Raw genomic sequence first — 17,104 nt, 5'->3', positions numbered from 1 at the left:
AGTGATTGTGAGGAGCTCCAGAAGGATCTCTCCAGACTGGCAGAATGGGCAGCAAAATGGCAGATGCGCTTCAATGTCAGTAAGTGTAAAGTCATGCACATTGGGGCAAAAAATCAAAACTTTAGATATAGGCTGATGGGTTCTGAGCTGTCTGTGACAGATCAGGAGAGAGATCTTGGGGTGGTGGTGGACAGGTCGATGAAAGTGTCGACCCAATGTGCGGCGGCAGTGAAGAAGGCCAATTCTATGCTTGGGATCATTAGGAAGGGTATTGAGAACAAAACGGCTAATATTATAATGCCGTTGTACAAATCGATGGTAAGGCCACACCTGGAGTATTGTGTCCAGTTCTGGTCGCCGCATCTCAAAAAAGACATAGTGGAAATGGAGAAGGTGCAAAAGAGAGCGACTAAGCTGATTACGGGGCTGGGGCACCTTCCTTATGAGGAAAGGCTACGGCGTTTGGGCCTCTTCAGCCTAGAAAAGAGACGCTTGAGGGGGGACATGATTGAGACATACAAAATTATGCAGGGGATGGACAGAGTGGATAGGGAGATGCTCTTTACACTCTCACATAATACCAGAACCAGGGGACATCCACTAAAATTGAGTGTTGGGCGGGTTAGGACAGACAAAAGAAAATATTTCTTTACTCAGCGCGTGGTCAGTCTGTGGAACTCCTTGCCACAGGATGTGGTGCTGGCGTCTAGCCTAGACGCCTTTAAAAGTGGATTGGATGAGTTTCTGGAGGAAAAATCCATTATGGGGTACAAGCCATGATGTGTATGCGCAACCTCCTGATTTTAGGAATGGGTTAAGTCAGAATGCCAGATGTAGGGGAGAGCACCAGGATGAGGTCTCTTGTTATCTGGTGTGCTCCCTGGGGCATTTGGTGGGCCGCTGTGAGATACAGGAAGCTGGACTAGATGGGCCTATGGCCTGATCCAGTGGGGCTGTTCTTATGTTCTTATGTTATGTTATGAGACTCCCAAGCCTGCAGTTTGCAACTATCTTGAAGTACAATTAAGCAGGCTCAGTGCAGATTAACCTTACTAGGTGTTAAACTGGGTCTCAGTTTACACTCAGGGCTTCTGGAAAGGTGAAGATTGAAAATACAGCTCTTTATACCATGCCCCGTCAACCCCATTCCCCTTCTGTTTAACATTTAGCCTGCTGAAGAATTCTGGAGAACTCTGAAGCTTGTTTAACATTTTGCATTTATTTAGTTGGCCCTAATAAAAATATAACCAGAATGGAATATTCTAACAAAACATGCAACACATTTAAATCCCTTCAAAAGCTAAAGAAAATTAATGACAGTTTACCACATGCTTTTTGCTCCAGAAGTAGTTATTAATTTTATATACTGCTTTTCAACAAAAGAAATTCAGAGAGGTTTACACAGTTAAGACCCTCACAGTAGATTTAATTTACTTATTTTATCCAGGCATTTATATCATGTCTTTCTGAGACCCCCAAAGCAATTTTCAATATTTTAAAATACAACAATGAAAACTTTACATATAAAACCAATCCCAAACCAACTTTACTGAACTATAAACCAGTACTAAGAACACAGACTCATAGAACTGGAAGGGACATACATACAAGACTGACAGTCTAATCCTAACCAACTTTCCAGTGCCAATGCAGCCACAGAGCAGTTCTGAGGTAAGGGAAGAATGTCACTTACCTTGAAGAGTATGTTGGGGTGACTACACCCCAACTGCAGAATGCAGCTCTCCCCATTGGCCTGACTGCATTGGCACGATTGCAATGGCACTAGAAAGTTGGTTAGGATAGGGCTGTGTTTCTAACCCACTGCCAATGCAGGCTGTACACATCCCCAACAGACAGCTCTATAGCCCAGAACAGGAAAACACAAGGTTAGCAGGATGAGAAACTTAACATGTCTGCCTGAACAAAAAGTTTTTACCTGGCAACAAGAGAGCACAACGAAGGGGCCAAATTGATTTCCAAAGCCTGGGGGTCATAACTGAAAAGGCCCTGTCACAAGTCCCTTCCCCCCCCCCCGCCCAATTATCTGAACAAAGTAGACAGGCAGATTCAGGTGGCGAGAGAGGTGGTCTTTTAAATATCCTAGGTCCAGGCTAATAAGGGTTTTAAAAGATGGTATGAATTGAGTCTGGAGGCACAATAGTAGCCAATAAAGATGAGTCAAGCTAGGAGTAACATGCTCCCCATGCAGGGGTTCCCACTAAGAACCTGTGCTGCAGCATTACACAGCAGCTGAAGCTTCCAGCCACTCTTCATGGGTAGCCCATGCAAAGCACACTGCAGCAGCCCAACATAGCTTGTAACTAAGGCATACTTTACACTTAGTTGGCCAGTTGCCTTCTTCAGAAAAGGGGTGCAGTTACAGCTCAAGCTGAAGAACTGCCAAAGTGCTCCTAGTCATGGCTGCCACCTGACCATCCAGGAGTAAGGTGGATCCAGAAGCACAGCCAAACTGCAAGCCTGATCTTGAAGGGGAGTCAATCTCCCCCAGAACAGCCATATCCAAGCCAGCTCTCCCACTGACCAGCAACAACTCTGTCTTGTCTGAATTTAGTCTTAGCATATTAGCCCACATGCAGGCTATCACCATGTTCAGATGCCCACAGACAACCTCCAATTCCTTCCTAGGAACAGATGGAAAAGTAGGCGCCATCAAAACACTGCTGACACCTCAGCCCACACACTTGGATAACCGTTCCCAACTGTTTCTTGTAGATGTCAAATACTGTGGGAGATAAGGAACTTTAAGGAACCTCCATAGCTCAAAGGGTCAAATAGCCTCCCAGCACCACCTTCCAAGACTTACACTCCAGGGTGGCGCAGGGCCACTGCAAAATGGCACACCTCCAACATCAAATCCAGTCAGGTGACCCAGAAGGAGCTCATGGTTAATGGTACCCCAAAGATGCTGAATGGTCCAACATAACCCACAGGGATCCCCCCCCCATAGATGTCCTGGCATAGGTCACCCACCAGTACAAAGACCATTTCAGACTCAAGAGTGGGTAGAAATTCAGGGTGATAAGGATCCAGACCCTCAGCATTACCCAGGAAAGCTTGGAGTTGAATCACCACCAAGCACGCAAACCATATCAGATTAGAGACTGGTTTGTAATTACCTGGGTTGGTAAGATCTCAAAGGCGTTTTTATTCATGTGTTACAGAACATTAACATATGTTTCAAGGTTAGAGGAAACAAGCTCAGCCTAAATGCTCTTCAGAAAGCCCCCTGCAGTAATGCCCTGATGGAATGCCTATTGCTACAGAAGTTTCACCACTAAACATAAATTCAGCAGGTAATACAAACAGGATTGATCATGGCCTTACGACACAACAAAGAAGCAGCTTTTTTAAAAGGACTGGTGATTTGCAGCCAGCATGTCAATTAAAAAAAAAAATCTATTGCTGAAATGAGAATAGAAAGTAAAATTGTGATGCCTCCAACCACTGAAAAGCTTTCAAGCTGTAAATCATTTTAATGATGCAGACCACAGCAGGAGGGAAGCCAAATACAAATCTTGAAGTTATGAATTTACCAAGACTTCTTAAAGGTAAGTAAGTAGGATGCAACATCAAGGGACAAGAACAGGAGTCTTAAACAACTGGCAACTCTGTTCACCAACAGAAGAGCTGGAAGAAAACTATAAACCAGAATCAGACCTGCAGGCAGCTCTTATGCAGAGGGTGGCAATATGAAAAAACAGACTCAGGACCCCAGGAGAATGTGCTTGGCCAGAATGTGCTAGTAAGCATGACAGAGAACATTAAACCAGGAATGAAAACTGCCTGATCAGAACCCCTCACAGAGCCAGCATAAGGTACCAAACACAATCTCCTTTGAGCCCTACCCTTAACCAAAACACAAGGCAGCATGGCAAAAATACTACAGTAGTCACTGGAAGGTATGTCAAAACATGTTTTACTACACTTAACTGTACAGCAGGGAGAAACAAAGTAAACTCAGGTAAACGTAACTAAACTGAACACACATTAGACAAGAAGCAAAATGTCCTCTACTGCCCTAAAATCTCTCTCAGTCTATAGGTAGGTTGCTGGTTTTGAGGCCCCAGCCAACCAACTACCAACATGTCACTCACATGACACCACTATGTGGATGTAATCATCAGAGCCCTGACTGAGGCTTCAGTTACCTAAGGGGTTAAGAGCAAAGATTCCTGCTGGAAATGCCATCACTTCAGCGCTTGCCAGATGTCTAGTGGCACCGCCTGTTGCCCTCAGCCAGGCATGTGCGTGCCGTTAGGGAGCCATTAAAGTGTTACACAGCAGTAGCAGCAGGAACTCAGAGAAGAGCAAAAAGCACCATTTCAACATCCAGCTTCACTTAGCCCAGCTAATTCATATCTGGGAGGGAATAGTAAGAAATCCTCTGTACACCCCACACACACACACACGTTCACGCTAGGTTGAGAGTGTATGAGCTGGGCCACCCACAAGCAGCCATGTTTAAGGAAAGCAATTCAAAGAACTGCATCTACAGTTGCCTAATCGCAGAACTGCTCTGCACACTCACACGCTCATTTCCACAAGGAGCTTGGTCTCTGAAGGGTGGACAGGCCTTCCAGTATCTATGCTCAGCTTCTGTAAGCACTGCAGGTGCCTCAAAACAGACTACAGAAAATGCTATGCATAATTGATAAAAGTGCTATAGGCTCATTTGGGTTCTGTCTCAGGACTCCGATTTCCTGGCTCACGACCATCAGGAAAATGGCATATAAAGACCAGCTAACCGGCTTCTCATGCAGTCAGGGACCCGAGTATTACCATTTGCTTAGTGGGAAACAGTACTTCACCGTTATCTCCTTCATCGAAATTCCTACTTCGCAAAAGGGGGATAGGAAAGGAAGCAGGAACCGGCTCAGTGATGGAAAGGAAGGGGCAAACACAAAGTGTGGGTAAGATCTGAAATTTGATGTAATTTATCTGGGAATCTGAAGGTCCTCTAACAGTTATCTCTCAAAACAAAAAGTTATTGCTCCCCAGAGCACCATCTAGAAACCTTCCTAGTCTGTATGTGGACATTCCTTATTAATGAAGCAATTATATCAAGTCCCCACTAAGCATTTGCAAGGCACAAAGAACTCCCTTATATGTAAATTACCACCAAAACAGAAATAGTATTTAGCTCCTCCAGGAAGGCTATGCCTCAAGCCCCAGTTCTCTTATGTATTTCTCAGCCATTAAGCAGAAACCAAGTGAGGTGCACATGAAGCACAAGCTCCCCGTGCCTCAGATCTTCTTCTGTCTGTTTTTGGTTGTCTGCACACATTAAACACATGAACATATCATAAGGATGACAGCACCTAATATACTGTCCCTGTTTGTGTGAACACAGCTTCTGCAACAAGCTAAGGGCATTTTGGATTCTTCTAAAACCACAATTTGATTTTATGCTATGGGATCTGCACAGACCACAAAGAAAGTAATATAACCATTCCTGCTTTTCAAAAATGTCATTTGACAAGGTCAGGATAACAAAGGAAGGTGAGAGAAGGGAACACCTCAGAACTCATTAACACCCATAATATTTAGGTTTCTTGGCTTCTTTGAAAGCCACCCAACGAGCTTAGGGGAAAAGTCAACTCAGCTGGACTGAATCACAGAGAAAACTCAAACTTTAAAGAATAATACAAGCTGCAGTATTCAGTGTTGCCATAAACACAGCAGCCCAAAAACAGAGGCCTGATATGTTTAAGGACAAAACCGGCAAAGTAATCTTGGAACAAAAGAACTGCACAGACAAAGGTACCTCAGCACTTGTTTCACATAATGCAAAACTTTCAGCTCATTCATTCAGACACAGGGAAGGGACTTAGGATGCTTAATTACTAAAGATTGCAAGCAAAACTACTGGGGAAAAGTTTAAATCAGTGTTTCCTAAACTGTGAGTCAGGACCCACCAGTGGGCTGTGAGCCAATTTTTGGTGGCTTGTGAAAAGTTTTTGAAACAAACAAAACCTTTGCAAGCAGCCTTACCCAGTTTGCAGAACAAAATTGTCAGCTGGAATAGGACGGCATGAAGTAATCTTCATACCCCCAAATTAAAATGTCACATTTTCAGATTTTCTTTACTCAGCAGACACCTACAGGAGAAACAGATGGCAAACAGGCCAGAAGTAGAGGAGGAAGACAAATAAATGCTTCTCAATAGAGGAATATTCTTAGCTAAATTTTCTCCAATAAGTGAATGCAGCAGCTAGATCAAGGATGTCAAATCCGTTTCATACAGTGGGCCGAAGTTAGCATTCATGGTGCCTGCTGAGGAATGCAAGTGACATCATTAAGCAGGAAGTGATGTCATTAAGCAGGTGATGGTGAGAAATAAGCACTTTGTTTTCATATAGAAACTCATTAGCTGCAAAAGATGGAAAATGGGTAAATCATATTTTCAAGACATGAGAGAGCCCAATCTTATGCTGGGAGAGCTCACTTATAACAGTGGCCAGATAAAAATTGCTCCCGGGGGCTGTATTTGGCCTGCGGGCTTATGTTTGACACCCCTGAGCTAGATATTGAAAAGGTTCTGGACTTTCATTTTCTCCAAACTGGTACATTGAGTTTCTTTAAGGAAATGCACTGCCAAGCAGGGGTTCATTCTGTACTTGGTTTCTAATGAGACTGCAAACATGAGAATCAATTAGTGCCAATGGTGATTTGTAACTATGGGCCCTCCCCAACAATGACCTGGGCAAAGATCAATTGATTTATTTTGAAGGCGTGCACATTTGGTAACATTCTTCACTCATCCGTAGGTGGAGTCAGAGTGACCCACCAGATTAAGAGGTTCACAGCCCATGGTTAAAATGCACTATTAGGATTCTTCTGTTGCACTTAAGCAAAAACCAACAGCATATTAAGCCACTGTTTCCATACACAATTGACTTGGACCATGTGCTGAATCAGCTATTAAACTTTCAGTCTCGAAACGCAATTAAAAGGGGGAAGAGATTTATCATGAAAAAAATCAATGGGACAGAAGCAAGCAGAAATCCCTGATACAGGCATCTGAGAAGTGACATAACAGAATTGCAAGCAACGGTTGATTTAAGCCAGGGGCATTCAACCTACAGCATGCTACAGGCCACTTTTTACATAGATATCTTGAATGTGACACTCCATAACACCCCTCCCACCCCCTTCTGTCCCTCACCTACAAGGGTCCTGCCCTCCCACTCCCGTGTCCTGCCCCCTTGTGCTGCTTGACGGTGGCAGCATCCTTGCTGGCTCAGCTGGAATGCCCCACGCTGTCAGTCAAGAAGGGGTGGAGCCTGTTCTGCTTGCCTTTGGCAGCAGCTGGACTCTGGCAGCTGTCATCTGACTCTGCTACACCAAACACTGGACTAGAGAAGTAGTGCCCCAGCATGCCTTAAATGTGGGCAACTGGCCTGTGCTAGCCCTGGCTCGGCGGCAGCTTTCATGACTGAGTCAGTTTACACATTTGGGCTTTGCCCAAGTCACAGATGGGGGGAAACAGACTGGGTCTGCTGTGTGTGCCACTTGGAAAGTGTCTGTGTGCCACTAGTGGCATTCATGCCATGGTTGGCCACTCCTCATTTACAGCCCAATCCTGACCTGCCCAGAGGAGCAGTGGCACCAAAACGACTGCTGCTGCATTCTATGCACTGGGCAGCCACTGGTGTCTCCTCGGGGGAAGGGGACAGTTGTCCCCTTCCCCTGTGTAAAGGCACCTTCCCCTGTGTAAAGGCACAGGACCTGCAATGGGGCTACTCAAGTCTGCGCTGACTATTTTGCCAGTGCAGAGTTGAGAGGCTCTGGCCCGACGTGAGTGTCCAGGTATGTAAACAAGTGAGAAGGGCACTTGCAAAACCTCTCCTGCCTAGGGAACAATGTGCATGATCACATCACTAGATGTATACTGGTTCCTCAAACTGGGATAAAGTTTGAGGAACCAATTAGGCTGCTGGAGAACAAGCCAAACCTCCAGTCTGGAGCCCCCTCCTATCATCTCCACCACCGCATCGCTTCCCTGAATGCAGGAATCACATATGCTTTGTCCCGGTAAACAATCTATAATTTCTGCTTTGTCAGTTCACTGGAAGGCAGACAAGTAATAAAATCTGCCATGCATCAAGCTCTGCTATCAAACGAGATGTCAGGAAAATAATGTGCAGGATTTGAAAGCTATCTCTGAAGACAGAATTCAAGACACCTCAGAATTTGCCCATAAGACAATTGCAAAGCTTAGTCAAACCCCTTTAACATCAGCATTCCTTAAATTATTTTCAATTCAAGTTGTCTTCTAAGCTTACTCTACCTCCTGCCTCAACCTCTATTTCAGTATATTATATAGTCAATGAGCAGTTTTTAATTGCTGAATCTAAAAGAAATAGCACTGCAACTTGAGGCAACCCTATCCTTTAGAACCGTAAAAACAGAAAAATTAAGTAGAAGTCAATGCCAAAACTTCAATCACTGGTAACCCTAAGCATGTACAGAGTGTTATTTTCCCTTACCATTTTGAATACAGAAAGCACTCTGAACAGAACCTGATTGTAAGGAAAGACCTTCCAGATTAGAAGGGATGGGTTCCAGGTAAACATGAACCCCAGAACAACCTGAAACTTAGCAAAGTAGGTATCAAGCAAAATAGATAACTGGGGGTGAAGTAAATGGCAGAAGGGAATGCCTGTAGTTTCAAGAAAGACAGAGCTCCACCAACCTCAAAGAGAGACAGTATTATTCTTCTAAAATATATGCCTGCCCTATCCTTATTTGATCCTCACCCTTAACAGCAAATCTGCCTGCTATTACCACTGGTGGAACTGCACAAAACAGTCACTGCTGCTGAAGCTACAAGCAACTGTGAGAGGGCAGGACTGCAATTGTGTTACAGCTTGGCTTGCCTAGTACACTGGTGGGCAGTTACTGCTGCGGAGGCCACAAGTGTGATTCAGGAATATGCAAGCACGGAAGACGGGCCAGCTAGACACAGCTGACAGGAACAATGAGAACAACATTCTTTACTTCAAAGACCCATGGAGAAAGCTATCTGTTGTCATATCAGCAGCTCCAGACTGGGCACAATGCTTAGAAGTGGGAACCCACCAAATACTGAATTTCTGCTTCATTATTTATTCCATAAAGCCTTAGCAGTTCTTCCCTCTTTTTTTTTTTTTTTTGCCTTTTTCTATTAAGCAAGTATCTGAGATTCTCTCCCTGCACTTCCAACAGAGCTTGAAATTAACAAAAGCTTTCAATTTATTTAATTGTTCTTGTATCATCATTAAGCCTTTGTAATTTTGTCTGGCAGTTAACTTGGGCTCCCTCTGCTGGCTACGTTGCTGTTTAGCACCACCCCTTCTTCCAGCCTCTTAAAGCATCTTCCTCCCCACCCCACCCCCATCCCCAAATACTGCATGTATATTCCCAACACAATTTGTGTTTAGTCTTCAGATGGGCAAGAACATAAAGAGGTCCACACCCTTCTCACTGTTCCACACTGAAAGGGAACAGTCAATGATAATCACACTCCAGTGAAGATTTGGTCTCCTAGTCTGCAATCATCATGGGATTCAGGACAGAGTACAGGTTTCTAAGAAGAGGTGTTAGGGTATTCTATTCTTACCTTCAATTGTACACAAACTCCCCTACTTACATACTTTCAATTTACTAATGTGGCAGGTTGGGGCTTCTGCCTCTGGATGTATTGCAAGAGGCCCTGGGGGATTTCAATCCAGCCATTGCTGCTTTCTGGGGAAATTAACTAGCCATTCTCTTGCTGGGTCACCACTGCAAGTCTTCCTGTCTTTAAAAGGGATGCTCAAGCCTGTTCATCAGCAAGAACAGTGAATCTGCACTGTAGAACAAAATGACTTAACAGGCCCTGGAACATAACCTCTTTGTAAATAGGAGGGCTTCTGTATTGAACTGTAACACAGTTTTGAAATAAGTATTTTTTTTAAAGGCAAAAGACAAGAATGCTAGAACCTATTACTCAAGCTTCCTCAAAATGAAAAAGGGGGTTTTACCAGTTCAGTCTGCCTTTGTGTGCTTTCCTCCCCCCTTCTAGGAACAGGACTCTAATGCCAATGAAGAGAAGTATACCCTGCTGGCAAGGGGACAGCTGCTGCAAGTATGAAATCACCACTGTTTTGCAAAGCAGTCACGACATTGTTTAAAGAGACAAAAGTCTTTGCATGAATGAAGCAAACCTACTTCTGCTCAGTAGTTTTTTTCATGGTGTAATGGAAAAAAAGAATCTTCTCTTCAAAAGCCCAGGTTAAGAAAATAACTTGGTGAAAGCTCCAAGTTTGAAGAGGGAATAAATCTATTTACAAGATTTAAAAACTGCCATTTAATTGGCTTCCCCCACACATTTTAGCCAGGATATTACAAGTCATTCTATTTTAGAGTAACAAAGTTCCCAAACTGCAAGTTGCTTGGCCTACAAGCTAACCTGTCCTTCAAAATTCACTGCCCATTAACAAGGGGCCTGCTGCTTTTTATTCATAATTTGCTTTTAAGCTAGAGTTGAAAGAGAAAATAGGACTGGGGGATATTATAATCTTCTCATTACACTTTTTCCATCTTAAGTAGACACACCAGATCTACCATCTTGATCAGAGGTTGCCACCTGCAGACAAAAAAGACGTAATAAGACAAAAGTAGGGAGAAAACCCTGCACTTTAGGAAATGCTGAAAAGAAAGCGTAATCATCCTTCACAGCAAGGTTTCTTGTGCATTTGCATACATACAGGCACTACCAAACAGGTGAAAAGGGGCTTCCCACATTTTGTACAAATGTCAAGAACTATCTCTAAAAGCACGCTGAAGAGGAGGCAGTCCACTGTACTGAGATACAGGGCACGTAACAGAATTTATTAGACATTCAACAGCTGCATATCCTTAGAATATGCACTCCCAGAGCGATAGTCATGTCAGCATGTTGCTACAAGTTCAACAAAGAACCCTGTGACACCATAAGGCAGCCATTTTCAATCACTGTGCCTTGGCACACTGGTCTGCTGTGGATAGTTTGCAGGTGTGCTGTGGGAGTTTGGGGGAAGACCATTTGTTAAGAGGGTCACTGGGGGATGTGAGCCCCTGCTGTCAGTGTGGTGTGCATTGTCAACTGCCAAAAAACAGATTGTGTGCCATGAGACGAAAAAGACTGAAAATCACTGCCATAAGGCCTACCTAATTTATCATAGTACTGTATAAGCTTTTGTGGATCATAGTCCATAAAAATTCATGCTACAGTGTGTTAATTTTTAAGACGCCACAGAATTCTCTCGTTTGGGGGATACAAAATTTCCCTAACTGAGACTGACCTCTCATTTTCTTCCCTGCAAAATACCAGATTTTCAAGGTAGTATAGGTCCAGCCTTGTTATACATGGATTTTTTATACACGGATTTGACTCAACACGAATGGTCACTGCAAATGAGAAGGAATGTGCTGATTCCTGGAGAAGGGGAAAAATGCATCCCTTTAAAAGCACAGTTTTAAAAAACTGCTTTTCTTACTGTTGTAGAGAGAGACAGTCGTGCAAGCCATTACAGGTATAACCTAATCATCCATAGATTTTTCTCTCAGCGAAATGAGAAGCGCCCTTTAAATTAAAGGAAAAGAGTCCTTTAACAATGAGAGAGAGAGAGAGGGTAGCAGGCTGACAATCCATCAGTCATTCTCTCTTCAGGCAGCTTCAGCCCAAGACCCCTCCCTTCCCCCTGAGAAAGTGAAAGGAAGATACTTTGCATTGGTGAAGGGAGGGGACGCAGCAAGGCTGTTTTTAAATCACCAGAGCAAAGAAACTTTGTTTTTTAAATTGATTTGCTATAGTGCGTTTTTTGCAATCCACGTGAGTTCTGGGAATGGAACCCACGCAAATAATGAGACTCAACCTGTATTAGTATACCTTGAACTGGAAGTGAAAGGCCACCAAATTACAAAGCAGCTCTCTAGAACTTTTAAGTACTAAAAAAAAACACCAAATGTAACAGTGGGTTACCTTTGTTGTCCTCCTCAAGCTACGCAAAATGTTCCTTTTCCTTGGATCCTCATCAGTAGTTTCATACGGAATGACAGCATTATCCCCCTTGTATCCTTGGGAGGTCTGATCTTCCTCTTTCTTCCTAATGGGCCCCAACTCATCATCACTCCCTACACTGAAACTGGTCCTGTAACTGGCAAATCTCCCAAGTCTTGTGCACCTTGTCCGATACAACACTGGTTTGCTTATGATCGACACCTTTCGGCCACGTTCTAGGGAGCTCGTGTCCATTTCACTGTCCGACCCGTTACCGCTACCGTTGGACTGGGTTTTGTTAATGTTACGAATGGTAATGATTTTGCCTTGGGTGCTGTCGTGAGGCACAGAGTAGATATTTTCCTCCTCATTCCTTGGTTTCACTACTGCATCCATGGGCTCTGCATAATCAGAAGGGTCAAAGCCATCTGTCGGTGGCCAACTGCTAGAAGACACAGACTTCCTCTGTCCATCCCTGTGCCCTTGATCCAAATAGGTGAGATCCCCCTTTGTAATATCGAAGTGGACAGGGGGCTTTGGTTTCACTGGCGGAGGTACTTTGTGGTTCAGTTTGCTTTCAAAAGTGCTCATTACAGAAAAGACAGAAAGACCGTCATTCCCCTCCAGTTCCATGGAAAGTTTAGAAAGATCTTTGGACAAAGTGGGCATAGACGTGTCCTCTCTGAAAGGGCTGTAGGTTGAAGGCTCAATATCCTCTTCTGAATCCTGAAGATTTGAGTTACAGACAGGTGATCCAGCCCGGGGAGAGTTGAACACTTCTTCCGTTGTACTGCAGGCCTCAGCAGCATTATCGTACATGTGAGTGGCTTCAATGATGTTCTTTTTCTCCACTACATCTTTGAAAAATGGGTGAAAAATCTCCAGTTTGTGTTGAGGGTGACTACAAGGTATGGTTGTAAACTTTCCATCTATATCTTGGGCAATTTCCTCTCCCTCAGTTAACTGGTCCCTGCTTAAATCATTGTCTAGAACATCTATAGAGCCATCAGTGAGCGCCACTATCTGAACGGGAATAATATCCTGCACTTCACAAAGAAAGGCACGTAACATAGCCAAGGACGCTTTACGTTTAGCTGAATAAAACAAAATGTAGCCATGGACCAACCAGCTTTTCCTAATGCTAAATGAGGAATGGTACGAGAGCAAGGAAAGTTCTATGCGTCTCTTGTGTGGTCCTATGGGAAGTTCAAGTAACACGGAATTGCTGCTTCCACATTGGGAAGGCCTACAGGTTTGGGACTGAAGAATAGGTAGAAGGATATCATCCGCATTAAAAGGATCGCCACACAACAAGCACATGACAATCCGAAGGTCAATGTCAGCCAGATCTTTAATACTCGCTGTTGAGCTCACCAGATTTAAGTTGCGTTTAGAGTCCAGCAAGCCTTTCAGAACTTGACTGATTTGCTTTTCATTAATGTTACGCCCATATCCAATACCGGCAGATGCAGGGTCAAGGAAGACACACTGTAACTTACTGGCAATCTGCTGCCCTTGCTGTATTAAGCTGTGTAGTGTTTCTCCACTCGTGTCTCCTCTCTTGTTCACCAGGATCAGAGTCAAGGGAAGATGAACTATGTGGTTGTCCCTTCGGCCAAGAGTAGATTCTCTGCTTTTCTCAATACTTTCAACAACATAAGACAGAGATTCCTTAGAGTTATAAAGGCAGAGGCAACCATGTGGCTGAAATGTCGGTGTCTGGAAAGAATTAACAGGAAGTCTGACGTTGCCTTCTATTGGTCTCAAGGAGAGTTCATACATTTTTCCATCTATCACATACTTGTCATCATTTGTGCAAAGAGCTCGAATCTCATTTGCTAGCTCACGGGCAAGTCCATCTTTACCAAGAATGACTAGGTTTATTCTATCTATATTGGAATCTGAAAGCAAGTTTTTCTGATTGCGATCAGACGGCCGTATAAACCTGGAACTTATCAAGTGCTCAATTTTAGCATCTATGCAAGCTGGACAGCTGGGACACGTCTCCTTTGTTGGGTGATACACAAAATGAATGTGCTTCAAAATCAGGGCATCACGCTCGGCTTGCAGTTTCTGTAATGCTTTAAACCTTTGCTCTTCGCCCAACACATCCTGAATGACACCCATTTTCTCCTTGCTGGGTTTAGCATCAAGCTCAAGCTCATAGAACAGTTCTGAATATTCTAGAAGCAGCTCCTGAAACTCCTCTTTTGCCTTCTCTATAATTTGCTTTTGGTGTCTACTGTAAATATCCATGTAGACAGACTCCTCAAGCCACATATAGAAATCTTCATTCATGATGAAGCTGCGAGCCTCTTCCCAAGGTTTTCCGGGCGTTATAAAAGGAGAAGTCTCCAAATTCACTTTGAAAGACCTTCTCATTTCTGCCCTTTTCCTCTCATTCCGCAGCTTTTCTAGGTGGGCCTCATAGAGCTGCTGTGCAGGCAAGGTCTCCATTATATCAAAGGGAATGCGGTCATTCTCCATGTTGTCTACGTGGCTGGTGGCATCCCAGGGAGTCTCCTCCAGAACAACAAACCATTTTAGGAAGTCTGGCTTGGTCTCCAGCTGCTTCTCCACTTTTATGCAGCTCAAGTGGTTAATTTCGTCCAGATCTGGAATCAGCGCATCGAAAGCAAGAGGCAGATTAGCAAGGTACAGCTTCCTCCTGCGCTCTATATGTTCTTGCTTGAGGCGATGGATGTGCTGCAGGAAGAGCTTCTTGGCTTTCTGCGTCCCTTCCAAATACACATAGTCTTGATACTCTGGAGAGGACTGCATCTTCCGCGAGACATTCAGCCAAGTCTCATTGTGGTTTTTGACAATGCGGCCCACCAGCCACTCATACTTATCTTTGGCAGCAGCGATCTGCTGGCTCTGCTGCTTCAGAGCTTCAAAGTAAGGGATAATCTTAGTCTTGCCCCTGCTTTTGTCAATCAGTTGCACTAAAGTGCTGAAAGCCAAGTCAACGTTCACATTGGACCTGGCAGACGTCTCCACCACTTGGAGGTTCTTTTTGCTTAAGGCAAAAGTGTGCGCGTCCCTAATGTACCGCTCCACGCCCTCATCACACTTTGTTAGGACCACCACAGTGGGCTTCTTTGTTTTTGTGAGTTGATTGTACAGGTTCGAAACAAACTTGAGCTGATCGTCAAAGTTCCTGTTCATGCCCCTGCTGACATCAATGCAGAGCAGGAAGCCGTCTATGAGCAGCTTCCCATCCGGCATCTGCTTCTGCTCAAAGTCCTGCTCCAGCCCCAGTTGATCAGTGCAAAAGTACATGAGCTTTTCGGCCGATGCAAGTTTGGTGGCCGCTGCCCTTTTGATGTAGGGCTGCAGGGCTGTGCTGCGGTGTGGCTGGAAAGTCTGGTCATCAATAAATTCAGTCTGTTCCACAATATGCATCTTACATTCCACACAGTCCTCCAAGGAACGCACAACTTCCCCCCAATACAGAAAGTGGTCATTATTAACAACTCTTCCTCCAAAGTCACTGGTGCTGAGAACTGATGTGTGATCCAGATGAAAATCATCTGCCCTGGGCCGCACAAACCGATTGCACAGGCAGGACTTCCCAATGCCACACTGCCCTTTCTCTTTTTCTGTTCCAGACAATCCCACTACACTTATGTTGTAGGTGGGAATGCGGACATCTTGCTTCCTTGCCATCATCATTGTACAAACATCCTGCCACACCGGGCTGCTTCCGAGAGTATTAGCGTCTTCTGTATCCCATACAATCTCAAAACCGGTTGGGCAATTAGCGGCAGTCTGGGTTGACGATCATCAGGACAACCACGGCAACTGCTTCCATACTGTGTGCACAACCAGCAGTTCAGTTGTCACTGATCCTCACAACAGGATAGGCAGCATTTCCCCCTAGAGAAAAGGAAAACAGATCACAGTTTTAGGATGTTTGAAATTACAGCACACACACAAACACCATTGTAAAAAAAGATCTTTAGCAGGGTTTTAAGAGTTTCAGAACAAATGAAACCTAAATTCGGTCTTAAATGCATTACTAAGCTAGAGAGAAAAGGGGGAAAAGAAAAGCATACAGAAGCTGTTCCTTCAAGTGTTCTAAAAGCCACCCACTGAACTGCTTCTCCCCCACTTCCAGGAAGTGGGCAGGGAACAGCTCATGAGCCATCTTTAGAACCCAGTTTCCTTCTTTTAAAGTGGGAGGTGGGAGGCTGGGCTCTGAAGGTAGCACAGAGGGCTGTGCTTACTTTCATTCCAACCCCCCTTTTCCTAAATGAAAGCCACCAGATTGGAGGGTAGTAAACCTGAGTGCTGTCTCCCTTTGGGTCTTATTTCTCCTGCAGGCAGCCTCCAAGATACGGTTGCTATAGGCAGGGCTTTCTTATTTGCACTGCAAAGCAAGAAAAGAGAAGCAGGACCGTTCTCACCTGGAAACCCCAACAGCACAGCCTTCTAGAAGCTGCTTGTGGGGTTCTCTCATTTCTAGTAAGGTTGGAAAGGGGAAAACCTTGCATACGGCTTCAGGGGAAGTTGCTCTATGCCAAGATTTCAAGATACAAGCACCTTCTTATTCTTCAGCACACGGCAAGGAGGAGAAAGCCCTGCCCATTTGCCCATATCCTGTTTAACACAGGAAGGCCGTGCTCAAGATACAGATGGCCTATATTAGAACAGCACTAAATCACAGCACCCTTCTTGGAGCTCTCTCCAATCTTGGGGATGGAGACAGGAGTGTAGTCCACAAGGGCATGGGCAGAAGTATCGGAAGAGCAAGGAGTAGAGAGGAAAAAACACACAGTCTCAAAGTAACAGAGTGAATGATAACCCCCTACAGCTATCCCCAAAGTTGAGCATGAGTCATTTTTTCCTGGCCAATGTCCTGTGCCCTTAGTAGCCTCTTGACAGACAGATGCTTTTGGCAGGTTCTCTAACATTGAGGTAAGAGACACTGCACCTGCTGAATGGCTGTTAGATGCACAGAAGCCTGGCAGAAAAAGAACATACCCTTAAATTATCTGATTCCCACAATCTATGCCCCCGCATCACTGAATATGTTGGGCCTACCAGCCCTGCAGAAACATTACTGTGCTACTGAGG

The 17,104-nt window shown here is 44.5% G+C and overlaps 1 protein-coding gene across 1 annotated transcript in view; it reads right to left on the bottom strand.

Moving 5' to 3' along the window:
* Positions 1–17,104, bottom strand: part of ARHGAP35 (Rho GTPase activating protein 35) — a 78,758-nt gene that overhangs the window by 34,922 nt on the left and 26,732 nt on the right. The window contains exon 2 of the mRNA XM_066638403.1: positions 12,008–15,904. Coding sequence (XP_066494500.1) covers positions 12,008–15,700 — 3,693 coding nt within the window. The 5' untranslated portion in view covers positions 15,701–15,904. The remainder of the gene's footprint in view (positions 1–12,007; positions 15,905–17,104) is intronic.

The sequence above is a fragment of the Tiliqua scincoides genome, chromosome 10, assembly GCF_035046505.1.
Source record: "Tiliqua scincoides isolate rTilSci1 chromosome 10, rTilSci1.hap2, whole genome shotgun sequence".
In the NCBI taxonomy this organism is placed as follows: Eukaryota; Metazoa; Chordata; class Lepidosauria; order Squamata; family Scincidae; genus Tiliqua; species Tiliqua scincoides.
This window is presented reverse-complemented; position numbering and strand designations above follow the sequence as displayed.